The sequence below is a fragment of the Zalophus californianus genome, chromosome 15 (assembly GCF_009762305.2).
Source record: "Zalophus californianus isolate mZalCal1 chromosome 15, mZalCal1.pri.v2, whole genome shotgun sequence".
Classification (NCBI taxonomy): Eukaryota; Metazoa; Chordata; class Mammalia; order Carnivora; family Otariidae; genus Zalophus; species Zalophus californianus.
The window spans coordinates 34,641,386-34,658,349 of record NC_045609.1 but is presented as its reverse complement, the minus strand read 5'-3'; the positions used below and the strand labels follow the sequence as shown (position 1 = coordinate 34,658,349).

At 40.5% G+C, this 16,964-nt stretch overlaps 1 protein-coding gene and 1 pseudogene across 2 annotated transcripts in view; one reads left to right on the top strand and one right to left on the bottom strand.

Annotated features, from left to right (window-relative positions):
* VCL (vinculin) overlaps positions 1 to 16,550 on the bottom strand; it is a 110,805-nt gene extending 94,255 nt beyond the window's left edge. Inside the window, exon 1 of one of the 2 annotated variants that reach the window (XM_027595856.2) lies at positions 16,121 to 16,550. In XM_027595856.2, the coding sequence (XP_027451657.1) occupies positions 16,121 to 16,435 (315 nt within the window). In that variant the 5' untranslated portion in view covers positions 16,436 to 16,550. The remainder of the gene's footprint in view (positions 1 to 16,120) is intronic. The other variant, XM_027595857.2, reaches the window with a different exon arrangement.
* On the top strand, positions 996 to 1,810 carry LOC113923725 (annotated as a pseudogene).
* Positions 16,551 to 16,964: the final 414 nt, after the last annotated feature.

Below are 16,964 nucleotides of genomic sequence, written 5' to 3'. Positions count from 1 at the left end.
AGCAAAAGATCATAAATACCTAAGGTCCTTCCATAAGGACCTAGTTACATAAATTATGTTACAATCATCAATGGATTATTATGTAACTGTCAAAAGACTCAATATATATTGATAAAAAATGTTCTCCAAAGTATGTTAAGGGGAAAAAAAAAATCAAGGAACCGTATGAGAGGTCACCATTCGTATAAAAGGGGAAAACATATCACCTGAATATGCATAAGCTATCTCTAGAAGCATACCCAAGACATTGGGTTTCCTATGTTCACTGGTTACCTATGAATATAAAATCTTTAAAAAGTTTTTGAACTAGGGAGCCTGGGTGGCTCAGTTGGTTAAGCAACTGCTTTCGGCCCAGGTCATGATCCTGGAGTCCCGGGATCGAGTCCCACATCAGGCTCCCTGCTCGGCGGGGAGTCTGCTTCTCCCTCTGACCCTCTTCCCTCTCGTGCTCTCTATCTCTCATTCTCTCTCTCTCAAATAAATAAATAAAATCTTTAAAAAAAAAAGTTTTTGAACTAGGTGAGTTTTTTACTTGTTCAAAAATTAAAGTTGGGTTTTTTTCTGATTGGTTAATATGGCACATAAGTCCCTTCCCAAACTAACACAATCTACCTTAGTAGTCTCTTTACTAAAGCCGCCCCACTCCCTCACTGGTCATTCACACTCCTGCCCTGCACAGAAGGCTTTCCCATTTTTCTCTGGCTGGCAAGCTTCTTCATGCTTCAAATACTGGCTCTCTAAGACAGAATGAACTTCCCCTCCTGTCTTCCTGCCATATTGTACAAAAGGGCCTTTGGCCTGATTTGATTACATGTTTGCTCCCTGGCATCAGTGGCTGGGTTCACAGTCTTACCTGACTCCATGAGGAGGTTCTACCCCTCAGGGACAAAGTCCAGACCTCAGAAGGCAATAAAAGACTGATGAAATAGCATTATTCACAGTAGCCAAAAAAAAAGAAACCCAAGTGTCCATCAACAGTTGAATGGATAAGCAAAATGCAGTACACACGGAGCAGCGCCGTGGCAGTCGGCAAGAACAAGCGCCTTACGAAAGGCGGCAAAAAGGGAGCCAAGAAGAAAGGGGTTGATCCATTTTCTAAGAAAGACTGGTATGATGTGAAAGCACCAGCTATGTTCAATATAAGAAATATTGGAAAAACATTAGTCACAAGAACTCAAGGAACCAAAATCGCATCTGATGGCCTCAAGGGTCATGTTTATGAAGTGAGCCTTGCTGATCTACAGAATGATGAAGTTGCGTTTAGAAAACTCAAGCTAATTACTGAGGATGTTCAGGGCAAAAACTGCCTAATTTCCACGGCATGGATCTTACCCGTGACAAAATGTGCTCCATGGTCAAAAAATGGCAGACCATGATTGAAGCTCATGTTGATGTCAAGACTATCGATGGTTATTTGCTTCATCTATTTTGTGTTGGTTTTACTAAAAAACGCAATAACCAGATTCGGAAGACCTCTTATGCTCAGCACCAACAGGTCCGTCAAATTCGGAAAAAGATGATGGAAATCATGACCCAAGAGGTGCAAACAAATGACTTGAAAGAAGTGGTCAATAAATTGATTCCAGACAGCATCAGAAAAGATATAGAAAAGCCTTGTCAGTCTATTTATCCACTCCATGATGTCTTTGTTGGAAAAGTAAAAATGCTGAAGAAGCCCAAGTTTGAAATGGGAAAGCTCATGGAGCTTCATGGTGAAGGTAGTAGTTCTGGAAAAGCTGCTGGGGATGACACTGTTGCTAAAGTTGAACGAGCTGATGGATATGAGCCACCAGTCCAAGAATCTGTTTAAAAGTCAGACATTTAATGGTGACAAATAAAAAATCATATGTGTGATGTTTAAAAAAAAAATACAGTACACACATACAATGGAATATTATTTAGCCTTGAAAAGAAGAAAATTATTTTTTTTTTGTCTAAATGTTTTTATTTGAAACAAACAGTTGCACCAAGCAAGAGCTTACTTTCCCCACTCCAAATTAAAACAGAGTAATAGGGGCAAAGGTCATTTGGCAGGACAGTTCCAGTATGTGAACATCCTAAAAAGAAGGAAATTCTGACATAAGCTACAACATGGATGAACCTTGAAGACATTATGAGTAAAATAAGCCAGTCACAAAAGGACAAATACTGTATGATTCTACTTATATGAGTTACCCAGAGAAGTCAAACTCAAAGCAACAGAAAGTAGAACTGCAGGTGTCAGGGACTCAGATGAGTGAGAAATGGGAAGTTAGGGTTTAAAGGGTACAGAGCTTCAGTCAGGGGCAATGAAAAGGTTCTAGAGGTAGAAGGTGCTAATGGTGATACAACAATGTGAATGTACTTAATGTCACAGAACTGCACACTTAAAAATAGTTAAAATGGTAATTTCTATGTTACATATAATTTTACTGCAATAAAAAAATTAAAGAAGGGGCACCTGGGTGGCTCAGTGGGTTAAGCATCTGACTTTGGCTCAGGTAGGGATCTCGGGGTCCTGGGATCGAGTCCTGTGTCCAGCTCTGTGCTCAGTGGGGAGTCTGCTTGTCCCTCTGCCACTCCCCCTGCTGGTGCGCGCGCGCACACACACACACACACACACACACACACACACACACACACTCTCTCTCTCTCTCTCTCTCTCTCTCTCTCTCTCTCTCTCAAATAAATAAAATTTTTTTTAAAAATTAAAGAATAAAAGAGAAAATAATTAGAGACTTCTACAATCTCAAGACAGTCTATATTACCCTGGCATTTCTTCAGATTTCAAAAGTATGTTTCTATTCTCATCCTGGTATTAGCACTTATAGGTTCTACACTCCAACATATTTTTTAACAAACCAAAAAAAAAAAAAAGAGAATATAAAACAATCTTTTTAAAAAGGTCTGGTGAAAGAATAGAGACTATCAAAACTGCAAGTAGATTTTGAGAAAGATACAAACAGAATTCTAGAAGTAAAAAATACTGTCATTTAAATTAAAAACGCAGTAGGGGCACCTGGGTGGCTCAGTCATTAAGCGTCTGCCTTAGGCTCGGGTCATGATCCCAGAGTCCTGGGATTGAGCCCCGCATTGGGCTCCCTGCTCTGCAGGAAGCCTGCTTCTCCCTCTCCCACTCGCCCTGCTTGTGTTCCCTCTCTCGCTGTGTCTCTCTCTGCCAAATAAATTAAAAAAAAAAATCTTTAAAAAAATAAAATAAATTAAAAACACAGTAGATGGATTAAATGACATATTAGACACAACTGTATGAGAATTAGCAAACTGGAAGAGCTGAAGAAATTACCAAGTGGAAAATATAAACTGAGAAAAGATATGAAGGGCAGAGTGAGAAAGTACAACATTTTTCCAACCAGAGTTCCCAAGGGAAAAATAAAATGAGGGAAGAGTTAAAAACTCAAAGAAATAATGGCTAAGAATTTTCTAGGACTGGTTAAAAGAAATCAATCCTCAAAAATCAGGGAGCCCAAAAAAAAATCCTAAAAAAATAAATAAGGTCTTAAAACCCCAGAGAGAAAAGTCATAATGTACAGCAAAACAACAATTAGGCCAATGGCTGATGTGAATGCAGAAACACTGGAATGGTATTTTCAAAGTGCTGGAAAAAAAATTACTATCAGCCCTAATTTGTTGATCTAACGAAGTTATCTCTCAAAAAAGAAGACAAAAGAAAGATATTTTAGGGGCGCCTGGGTGGCTCAGTTAGGCAGCCGCCTTCGGCTCAGGTCATGATCCTGGGGTCCTGGGATTGAGCCCCACGTCCAGCTCCCTGCTCAGCGGAGAACCTGCTTCTCCCTCTCCCTCTGCCTGCCACTCTGCCTACTTGTGCTCTCTATCTCTCTGTCAAATAAATAAATAAAATCTTTAAAAAAAAAGATATTTTAGACAAACACTTAAGAGGTAGGGTGAATCTCAAGAAGTAGAGAGCTATACCTACAAGGAAGATCTATTCATCATTTCTCTTATATCTCAAAGAAAATGGTAAATGTGAGTAAATGGGGAAAAAGCAACAATTTAAGACAACAATAGTTATCTAATTTATGGGGTGAAGAAAGAGGACAGAAACAAAATCTTAGGGGCCCCTGGGTGGCTCAGTTGGTTAAGCAACTGCCTTCGGCTCAGGTCATGATCCTGGAGTCCCCGGACTGAGTCCCGCATCGGGCTCCCTGCTCAGCAGAGAGTCTGCTTCTCCCTCTGACCCTCCCCCCTCTCATGCTCTCTCTCTCTCTCTCATTCTCTCTCTCAAATAAATAAATAAAATCTTAAAAAAAAAAGAAACAAAATCTTAGACAGCCATATATAAAGGGACAATGGAACTAGAGGTATTTTACAATCTTTATATTACTCAGGAAGACAGTAAAGATGCTAATTAATTTGACTTTGAAGTTAAATACACATGTTAAAAAATTTTCCAGAAAACCACTGTAAGACTAGAAATAATAGGTATACCCTCCAAACTAGTAGTGTGACCATCATGTTCGACTCTTACTCCCATGTTGACAGGACATCTTAAAGAAATTCTAGCCCTCCTTTCAGACAAGAGATAATAAGCTCATCCAGTATCTACCATAGTATGTAGTCATTACATATTTGTTACATTAATTTGGTTGTTCCAGAATTAAACGAATTCTATTTCACAAATGGATTATACTTCTCAACTCTGCCTAGAAGGCCAATTCCATCTTATTATTTTAGTGAGTGGCCTGACTATCCCTTCAATTTTTTCTTTTTTAGAAAATAGGACAATGAATGCTTGGGATAAAATACCAAATCCTAAGCCTCATTTCTTGCTTCTAAGCTGGGGGAAAAAATTTTTATATACATGCTTTTCTCCTTACTAATGCTCCAAAGGAGATATCAATCAAAAATTTAGATGTTTGATTTTAATCATGGGAAAATGGCAATCAGAAGCTCAGGCACCTAAACTGTGAGTGATATTTTCCCCACAGTTGGTAAAACTGTATATTCCACAACATATGGAATTCTACTGAAAGCTTTCACTGGCACTTTGCCTTGTTAAGCAAAAGTTAGAAGTTATGCTAAGACATTTAAAAAAAGTGAACACTGCCTTTTCATTAGACTAACATTTAAAATATGACTTAAATACCACGGAAAATATATTAATATATCTAACACTCACTGAGTTCTTAACTATATGTCAGGCATACTTCTAAACATTTTTATGAACTCATTAATCCGTACAAAAATACACGATGAGTCAGGTAGTACTGTGATTAGCTTTGCCTTACAGAAGAGGACCATGAGAAAAAGATTAAATAATTTCCCCAATTTACATACCTCAAAGGTGTCAATCAATACAGGGATGTGAACCCAAGGAGTTTAGCTCTGGGGCCTTTACTCTTAATCATTACACTCTACCGTCTCCCAAGATTCTTGTCTTGTTTATATGCTGATTTACCTTCTATCTATATCTAAAGTCTGACTGTGGTATTTGCTAACTCATACTAGATTCATTTTGCCAAAGTTGTCTATTCCATTTATTTGCAAAGGATTAAAACTAATAGAGAAGTCCAAATCCATGTTATATTTTTACTTACACCTACAAATTCTGCATATTTCTGTACTGGGCGGGATTATTCTCATCTGCACCCCAGGACTTCATGCTTAGAATTTATTCATTCAGGAAACAGGAATTGGATGGTCCTACTACATGCAATGCCCTGTGCTAAGCAACAATTTACAGCTACTTCCTAATTGGCAGTTAAATTTCACCGAGATCACCCATAGCATGATATATATTTTTTCAAAGAAGCATAAAACAGTTTTGGTCGGAAGCAGTAAACAGTCTTCCCATTTGTTCATTCAACAAATATTCTTCAAGATTCTAATATGTGCCAAAGCACTATGATGGGTGCTAAAAATTCAGGGGCAAACACAGCAGAACCAATATTTGCCCCTTAGGGCTGTAGTGGGGAGAAAGACGTTAAATAAGTAATAATCACACAAATAATTACTCATAACTGTGATAAGCAAAAAAAGGAAAAAAAAAAAAAACATAGGAATCATGATAAACGGACCTAACTCAGTTTCAGAGGTAATGTCAGGGAGGGTGTCCCTAAAACATTGACATTTAATATGGAAGTTGAGGATTCACAGCAATGACCCAAATAAAGAAGTCCTGAAGAGTAGTTCAGGCAAGGGAATAGCACTGTGCTTTGGAGGAAATGAAAACCAGGTGTGCCTGGAGTGCCACAAGGCAGCAGCTAAGCCAATGCTCAAAGGTCTTTTCCTCACTACGAGGCCCACCACCTGCTCATTCTGCCGCTGGCCCACTCTTATTTTCTCCATGGCTCCAAGGAATAAAGTATGTGCAGTACTAGTGCATGACCCTTTAAAATGAATAACTTAAATTCTGCAAACAATTTCACTGGTGGAGAGGATGTGGATAAGATAAATCTTTTATAAGATTATAAATTTCATCTGTATTTTAACAACTTGAGGCCAGAGACCACATCTTATATATCCTACTATCATTCAGAACACCTAGCAATGTGCATAGCAAGGATCTGATAACTAATTTTGCTATTTGGAGAGAAAAGCTGTAGGATAAGAAATTTAAGTGTTAGTAGTCTTGATTTTTTTCTATGTAAGAATTACGTCCCCATTCATATATCCTTATCTACTTTAATTGTATGAATAAAAACATGTCTACCTCACAGATAAAAGATGAGCCAGGGCTTCAGAGATGGGTTGGAGAAAGAAGGCTTGAAATACAGGGAGCTGGATAATAGAGGTCCCTCACCTCCCAACTCTAAGAACAAATGTGCTATTTCTCTTTCTTCACAGAAAGCTTACTTCTGGGAATAAGTTAAACTTACTTCAAAAGAAGGAATGACTTTTACTTGGATTGTGGCCAGCTGCAATGAAATTCAGCCACTTTCCTCTTAAAAGTCATTCAACTAGAAATCTTATCAGTGGGAAATTCTCTAAGGGCCAAAGATTCTATTTTCTGCAACTTAACAATATTTGTAAAACATTTTTAGTTCTAAGATTCACTACTTCTCATCCTCTGTACACACATAACCTCCCACATTCATACCAATCCAATGTGCTGACTTCTAACAGAAGTGACATAAAATTTTTTGGACTCTAAAAGTCCAAATATGTAACAACACAATATAACATCATTTATGAATCTTTGTTTCTCTCTGTGATTACATAACCATTTGTATATAGCAACATTTGAGGGCAGGAAAGGAGAATCACCATCCAAAGGAGGCAAGAGACAGTGAGCTATCCTCATCAGAATGACTAGCTGGGAGAGCAAGTATCAAAGCACAATACACTTAGGGAAGGAATACCATGAGCAAGGGACTGAGATAAGAACAGCACTGGAAATATCAAGAATATAGCGCAGTCCTTGCCCTCCAGAAACCAACAGTCTAAAAGGGAGATACCCTAGGGTGGGGCGGAGGGGGGGGTAGCCACAAATCAATCATCAAAGACTAATGATCCAGCATAAGAGGACACAGATCTACCAAGGGACTGGAAGGAAGGCAACAAATCCCCAACTTCCTGTGTCTAATTACCCAAGTCCCCTTTTATCCATTACTCTATCATATTCTACCTATTTGTCTGCACATAATACACATACCTAAATAGATTTAATCAGACTAAAGCCCCCATTATCTTTAACAAGCATGCCCAGATTAGAAATTCTAATCTAACCTAGATTAGATTAGGACCTAGCCCATTATTTTGAAGTCATCTCATTCCACACTTACTGAAACAAGCAGTTAGCTAAGTACATCATGACTCCTTAAACTGCACATGACGAAGTCTTGGGATATTGTATCAGACTACGTCTCCTAGCTTTTCTTTGCAAAATTTTAAACAGGAAAGTGAATTAAAGGGTTTGGGGTTTTTTTTAATGATGAAAAAGGGTAAGAACTGGTGCATCTATATACAGTTTAGTAATCCAGGGAAACACAAATTGGTTTGCAGTAGAGAGAAAAGAGTAAGACAAATCAAGTTCAAATAGACTGAAAAAGGCTGAGAAAACTGAGAGATGACTGACTAAAGACAGATTTTCTAAATTTCAACAATGAAAATGTAATACTTCTGTAACAAGAAAAATTTTGTTCCTTTTGAAAGACCATTATGAAGGCTCAGCATGATAACAGTATACAGTTCAATATTATTTATATTATTATATGAAGGATATAATACTTTAATCATGATAAAAATACAAATGAAAAAAATTCCCTACCTACATATTAATCTATCCTTCCCTAATAAATCTTTTTGTAAATTATTAAGAAAAACAAGGGGGACGGGGCCATGGGTGGCTCAGTCAGTTAAGCGGGCAGCTCTTGATTTCGGCTCAGGTCATAATCTCAGGGTCATGGGATCGAGCCCCACACGGGGCTCCACACTCAACAGGGAATCAGTTTGAGGATTCTCTCTCCTTCTCCCTCTGCCCTTCCCTCCACTCTGTCCCAAATAAATAAATAAATAAATAAATCTTTTTTAAAAAAGAAAAAACAAGACAGTCTTTCCCTCCATAACCATTCCCAGTGAAAACTAAATAAGTACTAAAATGGCTGAAAAAGACAGAGAAGCAGCCACCTCAATCATTCAAAACGTTATGTCATCTGAACTTAATTCTGTGGCCCAATATCCCAAACACCTATTGCAAGAATTCTACAGTTCTGACGTACAAGGAATAGAAAGACAGATAAAAGCCTCCAATGGGAGACCCTACCTCCAATACATCGACTTTCTTCTCTGGGTGTTTTAGAGTCTTATTACATATCCAACTTTACTCCTTAAACCTCACTTTGATGTATTTAACTCCTTAAACCTCACTCTACATATAGAGCACTAAAGGCTGCTAAAGCTTAAAAAAGTCAAGGCTGAAATTTTTTTCTCCTTCTAGTCCTGTCTATATGGGAAGGTTTAAGGGCAGACCTGCCCAAAAGCAACATGAAGTCATTGAATGACTCTTCCTCAGCAAGAATACTGAGCATATAGCATTATTCTAGAAAGAAATCCTGCTGTGATACCAGCTAATCTCTGACATTTGCTCATTAAGGACTGCTACTTCTTTTGATACTGCTCTAATGCTGGTTTATTAGGTAAAAATGTACCCCACTGGCATGACCATGACATAAGGTTCAATGAAAAGGCTGGGCCAGATCAGTCAAAAAGCAAAAAAGACAGTTCAACTTTATGATAGTCCTTGTCTCCCGCCATATGGTTCAAGGACGTGAGGATCTTTTAATAAGGAATTCATGATTCATAGTATGCTACCACACTGTAACCAGCAGGACTCCAAATAATGTATCAACACCTGGTCTAAATTGTTAAACTTTAAGAAGACACTTCCAATTTTAAAAGAATGCAAGATCCCAATGCCTCTTTCAGATAGGAACATATTCTCACATTATGATTTTAGTAAGTGGCCTACGTAGTTGAAATGACTCTGAAACAGAGAACCACAACCCAAAATAGCCTGAACACTTTTGTTATCTCAACCAGTAGGCAGTTAGCCATTCATGCCTTCCTCTTAATATATATTCTACTCGTTTCAGACAAAGCCCACAATAAATTCAATAAGACTGTTCAGATTCAGCTATATCAGATGTCTAAAAGCTGGGGATGAAAAATGTTCATTACACAAGATTTCTATTACAATATTTTGCACATAAAAAGTAAATACTATGTATATGTTCATTTAGTAAAAAAAAAAGAAAATCCTATTGTACACCTATGGTCACAGCCTGACACTAGAAATAAAATAATGAACACAATAGATGTGGTCCCTGCCACTGAGAAACCTAGAGTCTAGTGGAGAAAACAAACAGTGACCAAGTATGGTGAATGTCACTGGAACGCATATACATGCTATGAACTGCAGTAAAAGACCAGGAATAGTAAGAGCCTCTCAGTTTTGATACGTATAAACCATAGGCATTTTATATGTATATAAATGACCAGTAATTATATAAGTATATAAAATGATCAAACTCCTTTTTTAACAAGTATACAAGAAATATTAAAACCCAAATAAGTCCCATCCCCATAAAAGTACTTGCCTTGATGCTGCCCTTACTCCTGGACTGTAACAGAAGGAGGCAACTTAAGATACTGTGGTTAATACCACAAGACTTTTACTCTAACATATTCTGTACCCTTAGAGTTATACCAGTGCTATTTATAAAACAACTTTGGAAAAGCCCAACTTTCTACTGTGCAGATATATAAACAAATATTTTTTTAAAGATTTTATTTATTTAAGAGAGAGGGAGAGCACACACACGCACAAGCAGGAGGAGAGGAAGACCGCAAGGGAGAAGCCAACTCCCTGCTGAGCAGGGAGCCCAACAAGGACGTGGAGCTCGATCCTAGGACCCCAGGATCATGACCCGACCCGAAGGCAGATGCTTAGCCAGCTGTGCCACCCAGACGCCCCTAAACAAATATTTAAATTGGGGCTCTACTAAAATTAAAAACATAGTTGTAGAAATACTATAATCTTCAAAACTCTTCTGTTCTCTCAATCACATGAGTAAATGTTAAGTATTATTGGAACAAAGTTCACAATCTGACCCATTCATTTATCTCTTTTGATCCAAAGTTTTTCATTTTTCAAATGAAACTTCATGATTGCCCAAAGAATCCACAAACCTACCTAGAAAACTATGTAAATACAGAAATCCTATAAAAGTACTTTAAATACTATTCTAATAGGCTTTCAAGCTGAGCAGTCATACAGACCATAAAAAGCCTTTATCTGTTTTGCAGGCATAAATACTTCTATGCTGATCTGTATCTACTCTCATGTTGTTTTCTAAAGAAATGCTGCAAAATGGAATGTTGCTGTGAAACAGAACCCTACCTTCACATCATTCTTTTCATATGTGGGCCCTTCGTGCAGGCCATGCCAAAGCCAGGCTTTAAACAGATAATCTTGCCAGGCCCAGGACACGTGGCAACTCTGTAACTAACGGCATTCTTGTTGCTTCAAATTCTAGGTGGAAAACTTCCACTGATATTTAACAACTTTGCTCTAAGTGGACACAGGATAGTGCAGTAGAGTAAGAAAAGGATACAGAGTAAGAGAAACAGAGTTTGGGTTCAAGCTCTACCACTAACTAGCTGCGCCACTGTGGGCAGGCTACTTAAATTCTCTGACCTACAGCATCCTCATCTGTAAAACTGAGACCACCACAATACCTACCTTAAAGGATTACTATGATAGTGTATATGAAAGTATTTTATTAACTATAAAGGATTATACAAATGTTCTTTTTATTCACTTTATTAACCTTTTCTTTAATGTAGAAATATGTTCATTTTAAAAACTGGGAAATACAGAAAAAATATTAAAAAGAAAAAAATCATGACAGGCCTATCACCATTGTTGTTATTTTATGTATTTATTTCTTAAGATTTTTTGTTTTTTCTAAGTAATCCCTATAGGCAACATGGGGCTCAAACTCTACAACCCTGAGATCAAGAGTCACATGCTCTTCGAACTGAGCCAGCCAGGTGCCCCTGTTGTTATTTATTTTAACGGAAAAAATCTAACATCAACCAAGAAAAAAAAATTAGAGCAAAAATAATTTCAGATGCTAATATTGATCATTTACAAATGACAAAATTAATTGCCAATTTCTTTTTAAGAGCAGAACAGTCTTTCCCATCTATCAGGTTAAAGTAAAGACAATGCTGCTATTTGTACCAGAGCTGGTCTCAAGAGGGTATGATATATGGGCAAGGCTCATAAAAGTCAAGGCCACAGAAACTCCCAAAATAAATATTTCATGAGCCCAAGGAGAAGTTACAACACATGCCCTCAGATGCAATGGAGAAGGCAAAGGGTCTGAAGTCCCATTAATAAAACTACCACAACTGAAGGGTCACAAAGACTGACGGATTGCCATGGGTCAATTCAATAGAAAAAAAATAAAAAAGAAAAATTTATATAGCATGCTATAAGACAGGCAGTCTAAGACTTCTGACTTTTTCACACTGCTCCCTGAATCCCACCTTTGGAACTTCTTACCCCTCCTCTATTCTTCCTTTCTCACCCTTCTTTCTCTTAGACCCCCTTCCTTGTTTTATTATTGCATTAGAATCACTCTCTGTGTTTAAAATGGCCTTATTCCATACAAGAGAATATTATTCAGCAACAAAAAGGAATGAAGTTCTGATACATACTATATGATACCATGGATGAACCTTGAAAACATTATGCAAAATGAAAGAAGTCAGACACAAAAGACCACATATTTTATGATTCCATTAACACAAAATGTCCAGAATAGGCAAATCCACAGAGACAGACAGTAGACTGGTGGTTGCCTAGGACTGGGGAGGTGGGGGATGGGAGAGACTGGGTGACCGCAGTACAAGGTTTCTTCTTGAGGGGGCACAAACTTCCTAAAATTAGATTGTAGTGATAGGGGCACAACTCTGTCAATATATTAAAAACAAAACAACAAACAACAACAAAAAAACCACTTAATTGTATACTTTAAATGGGGGACTTGTATGGTATGTGAATTATACCTCAACAAAACCGTTTTTAAAAAATGGTCTTATTCAGGATCCTGAGTTGAAAAAAGGACATGTGAATAAATACTCCCATCCTACACCTCCCTAAGTGTGCAGTAAAAGGGATGACTCAGTTGTGATAAGATGTGTATGTTAAGTGACCGGACTACACTTGTTTAACAAATATACATGAAGTTACAAATCCAAATGAGTCTTGCCCCTCTAAAAGTAGTCACCTTAATGATGCCCTAAGTCAAAACTTGGTCCTCAGATTCTCAATAATTCTATGCCTTTGTTTGGGTACTTCTTTCCGCTTATAATGCCTTTCTTACCACATCTTTAAATCAAATCCTACCCATCTCAAACGTTACATCCTCCATGAAGCCTTCCGGATTCTCCCATCAAAAGTAATCTCACCTTACCTCTGAACTTCCAGGGTACTTCACTTCCTTAGAGTCACTTAGCACTTTCAATCCAGTATTGTACTTATTTTGCCTAGAATCATGCTTACTGCTTTGACATTAAAAGGGGGTCTCAACAAATACCTATTTGATAAAGGAATGACTATACTTAACAATTGAGACTTTCATCTTCATCTGGTAAACTTTAATTTTGGAAATATCCGAAGTTCATTTAGACTCAAGAATGGCACATAAAATAGGGCGAAGGAATGCCCACTGCAGATGAAATTTTCTTGATGAATTTGACATATGTATGTAAATAATCTGAGAGAAATTTCAAACAGAAGCACTGGAATAAAAACATAACCTCCCAAGGTAATTGAAAGAAACATGAATTACATTAAGTTCTATAATATTTGTTCAAAATTCAGTTTCCTTATTTTATAGTAACACCACATGCTTTTTCCTAGCACAACTGGAGAGTTCTATCATCAGGTTCTATTAACTCTTCTTCTACTATATTTCTAATTAATTCCTTCTCCATTTTCCCTGCCATACCCAAAGTCCAGGGTCTCATTATCTTCATGACCAACCAATTTAAAAGGTCTAATTTATCTCCCCTCCCACAGTTCCTTCTTTCCCTCAGCAATACTTACTGGGCCACCCTGTGTGCCAGTGTTGAGCGTAGGAACTGGGGAGCACATAAATAAATGTCAAATGAGGCTTGTGCCCCAGACACAACCTACTTGGGAAGCTGACACATGTACATAATTCATCACAATACTCAGTAGCATATATGTAAGGGCCACAATTGGCATTGAGAATTTCAAGCAGTGGGCAGGTCCTCTGGCCTCCAGAGAACACAACCTATATAGTCTCCCTCCAACACTATTCTCATCCCCTCCCCCCTCCCACTGTCTTCGTTCATCTTATTGGATAAGACCTTCTGTTAAACTGCCCATATGTCATACGCTGACTTCGTCTCTAATTTCTCTCCAATTTACTTCCTGAGCTAGTCCAGACAACATACTTGTTGTAACCTGAAAATGACTTACCTTTGTTCACTATTGACTATCAGCACGATCCTTCCAACTTTCTCTCTGATTAATTCAAATCGACCAATCCCAAGTCCCTTTTTTTTGTATGTATTAGGATATAACTATATGTAATTTTTTTTTCAGCTCCTGACTGGCCTTATTTCTTTTGTATTTGTCTCACAATGTCTTTGCAGTGTTTCCTAACGAAGCACGTATCACAACCACCTATGGAGCTTCTTAAAAATACAAAACGCCTTGAGACTACCTCATGAAGAGCTCCTCAGTTAAGTCTGCGATGGGAGTTGGACATCTTTATTACTAAAAAGCCCCACGGGTGATTCTGATGCACAGCCCAACCTGAGAACCACTGATTTATTACAATGCTCCCTACACAGCATTCAATTCTTATTAATTCATGCACTGAAGCTCATAAATAACTTTTCTCTAAATAGCCTAACCAGATATCAACCCCTAGACTAAACTAGCTCTGTTCCAAGTGCAACATGTGGTTTTAAGATTTCATTTCCTGAAGTACTCCATGGAGGGACACTATTACCCTGTCTCTTTACATTGTTTCCTATTTGTTGAAAAATGGAGGCCTGGAATGCAGCCATGTTAGACAACACTACATAAGAATGTACTCTGGAGTCTTAGATTAAAATTAGTTATAAAAAGAACAAGAACAATGTAGAACTAGATATTCTGAATGAAGACAGTGTTCTTACTGAATAGATTCTTACTAAATCTATACAGAAGGAAGAAGAGGAATTTGGTCAGTAAAGTTCCCCCCATCTTCCTAATGATCAGTCTCTTGAACTGCCTGAGAAGGGCCCCCAAAAACGAGGAAGACTTTCAGCAGCTACAGTGCGCCTGGTGCATTCAGTGCTCTAATCAGTTAAGTAACCCAAGCCCCACCCAGACCCACAGTTGCCTCCCAACCTGCCAACTACCCTGACACAAACTATTTTCACAGCTCAGTGGGGGAGCAGTATGAACTTTTTCCACATTTGTCCCTCACAGGCAGCAGTGGTCTGAGTCACCCACCCAGGGTGGGAAAGAAAGTGTGATAGTAGTCAGGGCAGTGTTAGGAGACTGGTCACAGCACCTCTTTTCCCATTTCAGGAGTGAGCTCCGCCTCCCCTAGGAACCACCTAAGTTAATTAGTCACAGCTGTGGGCTACCGGGGTCTGCAAGGGCCACTCAGCCACCCACGAAAGTTGTGGGTCGGGGAGGAGACGCCCCGTCCTGCTCTCCGGCAGGGGCCGCAGATCCCAGATTCCACAGGCCTCTCCCAGCACTCCATCTTGCTTCCTGCCAGGAGGAGGGGCCGAGGAGGAGAGCCCCCGGAGTCTGGAAAGGCCCCAGGGGGCGGAAGTCGTTTGACAGCAGGTAAAGCCAGGTGGAAATCTCTTACGGGAGGGAATAAAATGAAAGGCGGCAGAGTGAAACGAAAGAGTAAAGAGGACTCGTGGTCATGAATTATTGCATAAAGAAATATAAAGAAAATTACCCGGTGTTTGAGAGTGCCAGCGGTGTGAGCAGAAGTAGAAATGCCTAGGAAGGAAGGAGGAGATCGGGAGACGAGTGGCCAGGAAGCCAAGTGGAGAAAAGAGCCAGCCTCGGGGGGCGCGGGGGGAGGGTGGCGAGTGAGGCAGGTCTCAGGGTGAGAAGTATTAGAAAGGTGAACAACGCGGCTCAAATAAGAATCCCTGGAAGGAAAGGCAGGGAATCCGTACGGGAGCGCGCCAGCCCATAGGCCAGACTGGGGAGGCCTAAAAAGGAGCTGAGAGCAAGGCTGTCAACGTGAGGGGCGACAGCCTGCTGAGTGAAAAGGACCATCAGACACCCTAACAACTATCATTTACTGAACGCCTACTGTGGGTCATACGCTGCGCTAGGCACTTTACAAATACCACCTCGCTGAATCAAACAAACCCGCAAGGCAGGCATTATTATGATTGCCCCCATTTTATAGATGCAGAAACTAAGGCCCACAGAAGCTTGGGAGCTCGCTCAAGGTCACAGAGTGAGGAAATCGGGATTCGAACCCATGGCCATCTGGCTCCAGAGCCCACGCGCAAAGCCACAGGCAGCTAGCCGGCGAAGGGGAGCCACTGGGATGTCTCCTGACCCCGCTCCCCACCCCAGGCCCAGCGCGCTCACCCGGACAAGGTTGCTGACGGCCGCCTGCACGGCGGCCACGGGAGCGGTGAGGTCAGGGATGGCTTTGCCGTCCACCTCGCCTTCCTCGTGCATGATCACCAGGTGCGAGATCTGCTGCGCCACCGGCTCCAAGATGCTCTCGATCGTGCGCGTATGAAACACCGGCATCGCGGCAGCTAGCGGGGCGGCGAACCGCGGGCTACAGAGAATTGGGAACGGCGGGGCCGGGAACCCGCTGAAAGACCGACTGCGAGCAGCAACTACGGAGACCGGGCTTCCCTCGGCGTAACCAGCCCTGCGGGCGCCCCGCCCCATCGCGCCGCCGCGCCCAATGGTAGCACCGCTCAGACCGGGGCCGCCACGCCTATTGGTCCCGCTTCAAGATGCTCCGCCTCCGCCACAGCGCCGCCAAGACCCCGCCCCGCCCCCATTCCCAAGGGAGGGGCCTGGGATTGGGGCTGCGCCGCAGGGATTGCAACCGGATTCCGGAGTCCTAACGCGGGGCGCTCCTTATAAGGGCATGGTGGGAGCGGAGCGTGCGGCTGGAATCAGTGGCCCCGCCCCAGGAGCCACCTCCCGCCTGGGCTCTGCAGAGCTCCGCCCCTCTGCAGAATCACCTCAGCGGGGCGGGGTCTCCTCACCTCCCGCGGCGCTGGAGTCTCCAGAAAACCTGGGAGCCACAGGTCTCCCCGCCCCCTCCTCAACTTTTCCCTTTGCACAATGCCCTCAAAATGGTCTTTCCATTTCTTCTCAGTAATACATGGAAATGTTTTTCGTAAAACATCCAAATAACAGAAGTGCATAGAGAAACATGAGTGTCCCAGTCATTCACACACATTCCACC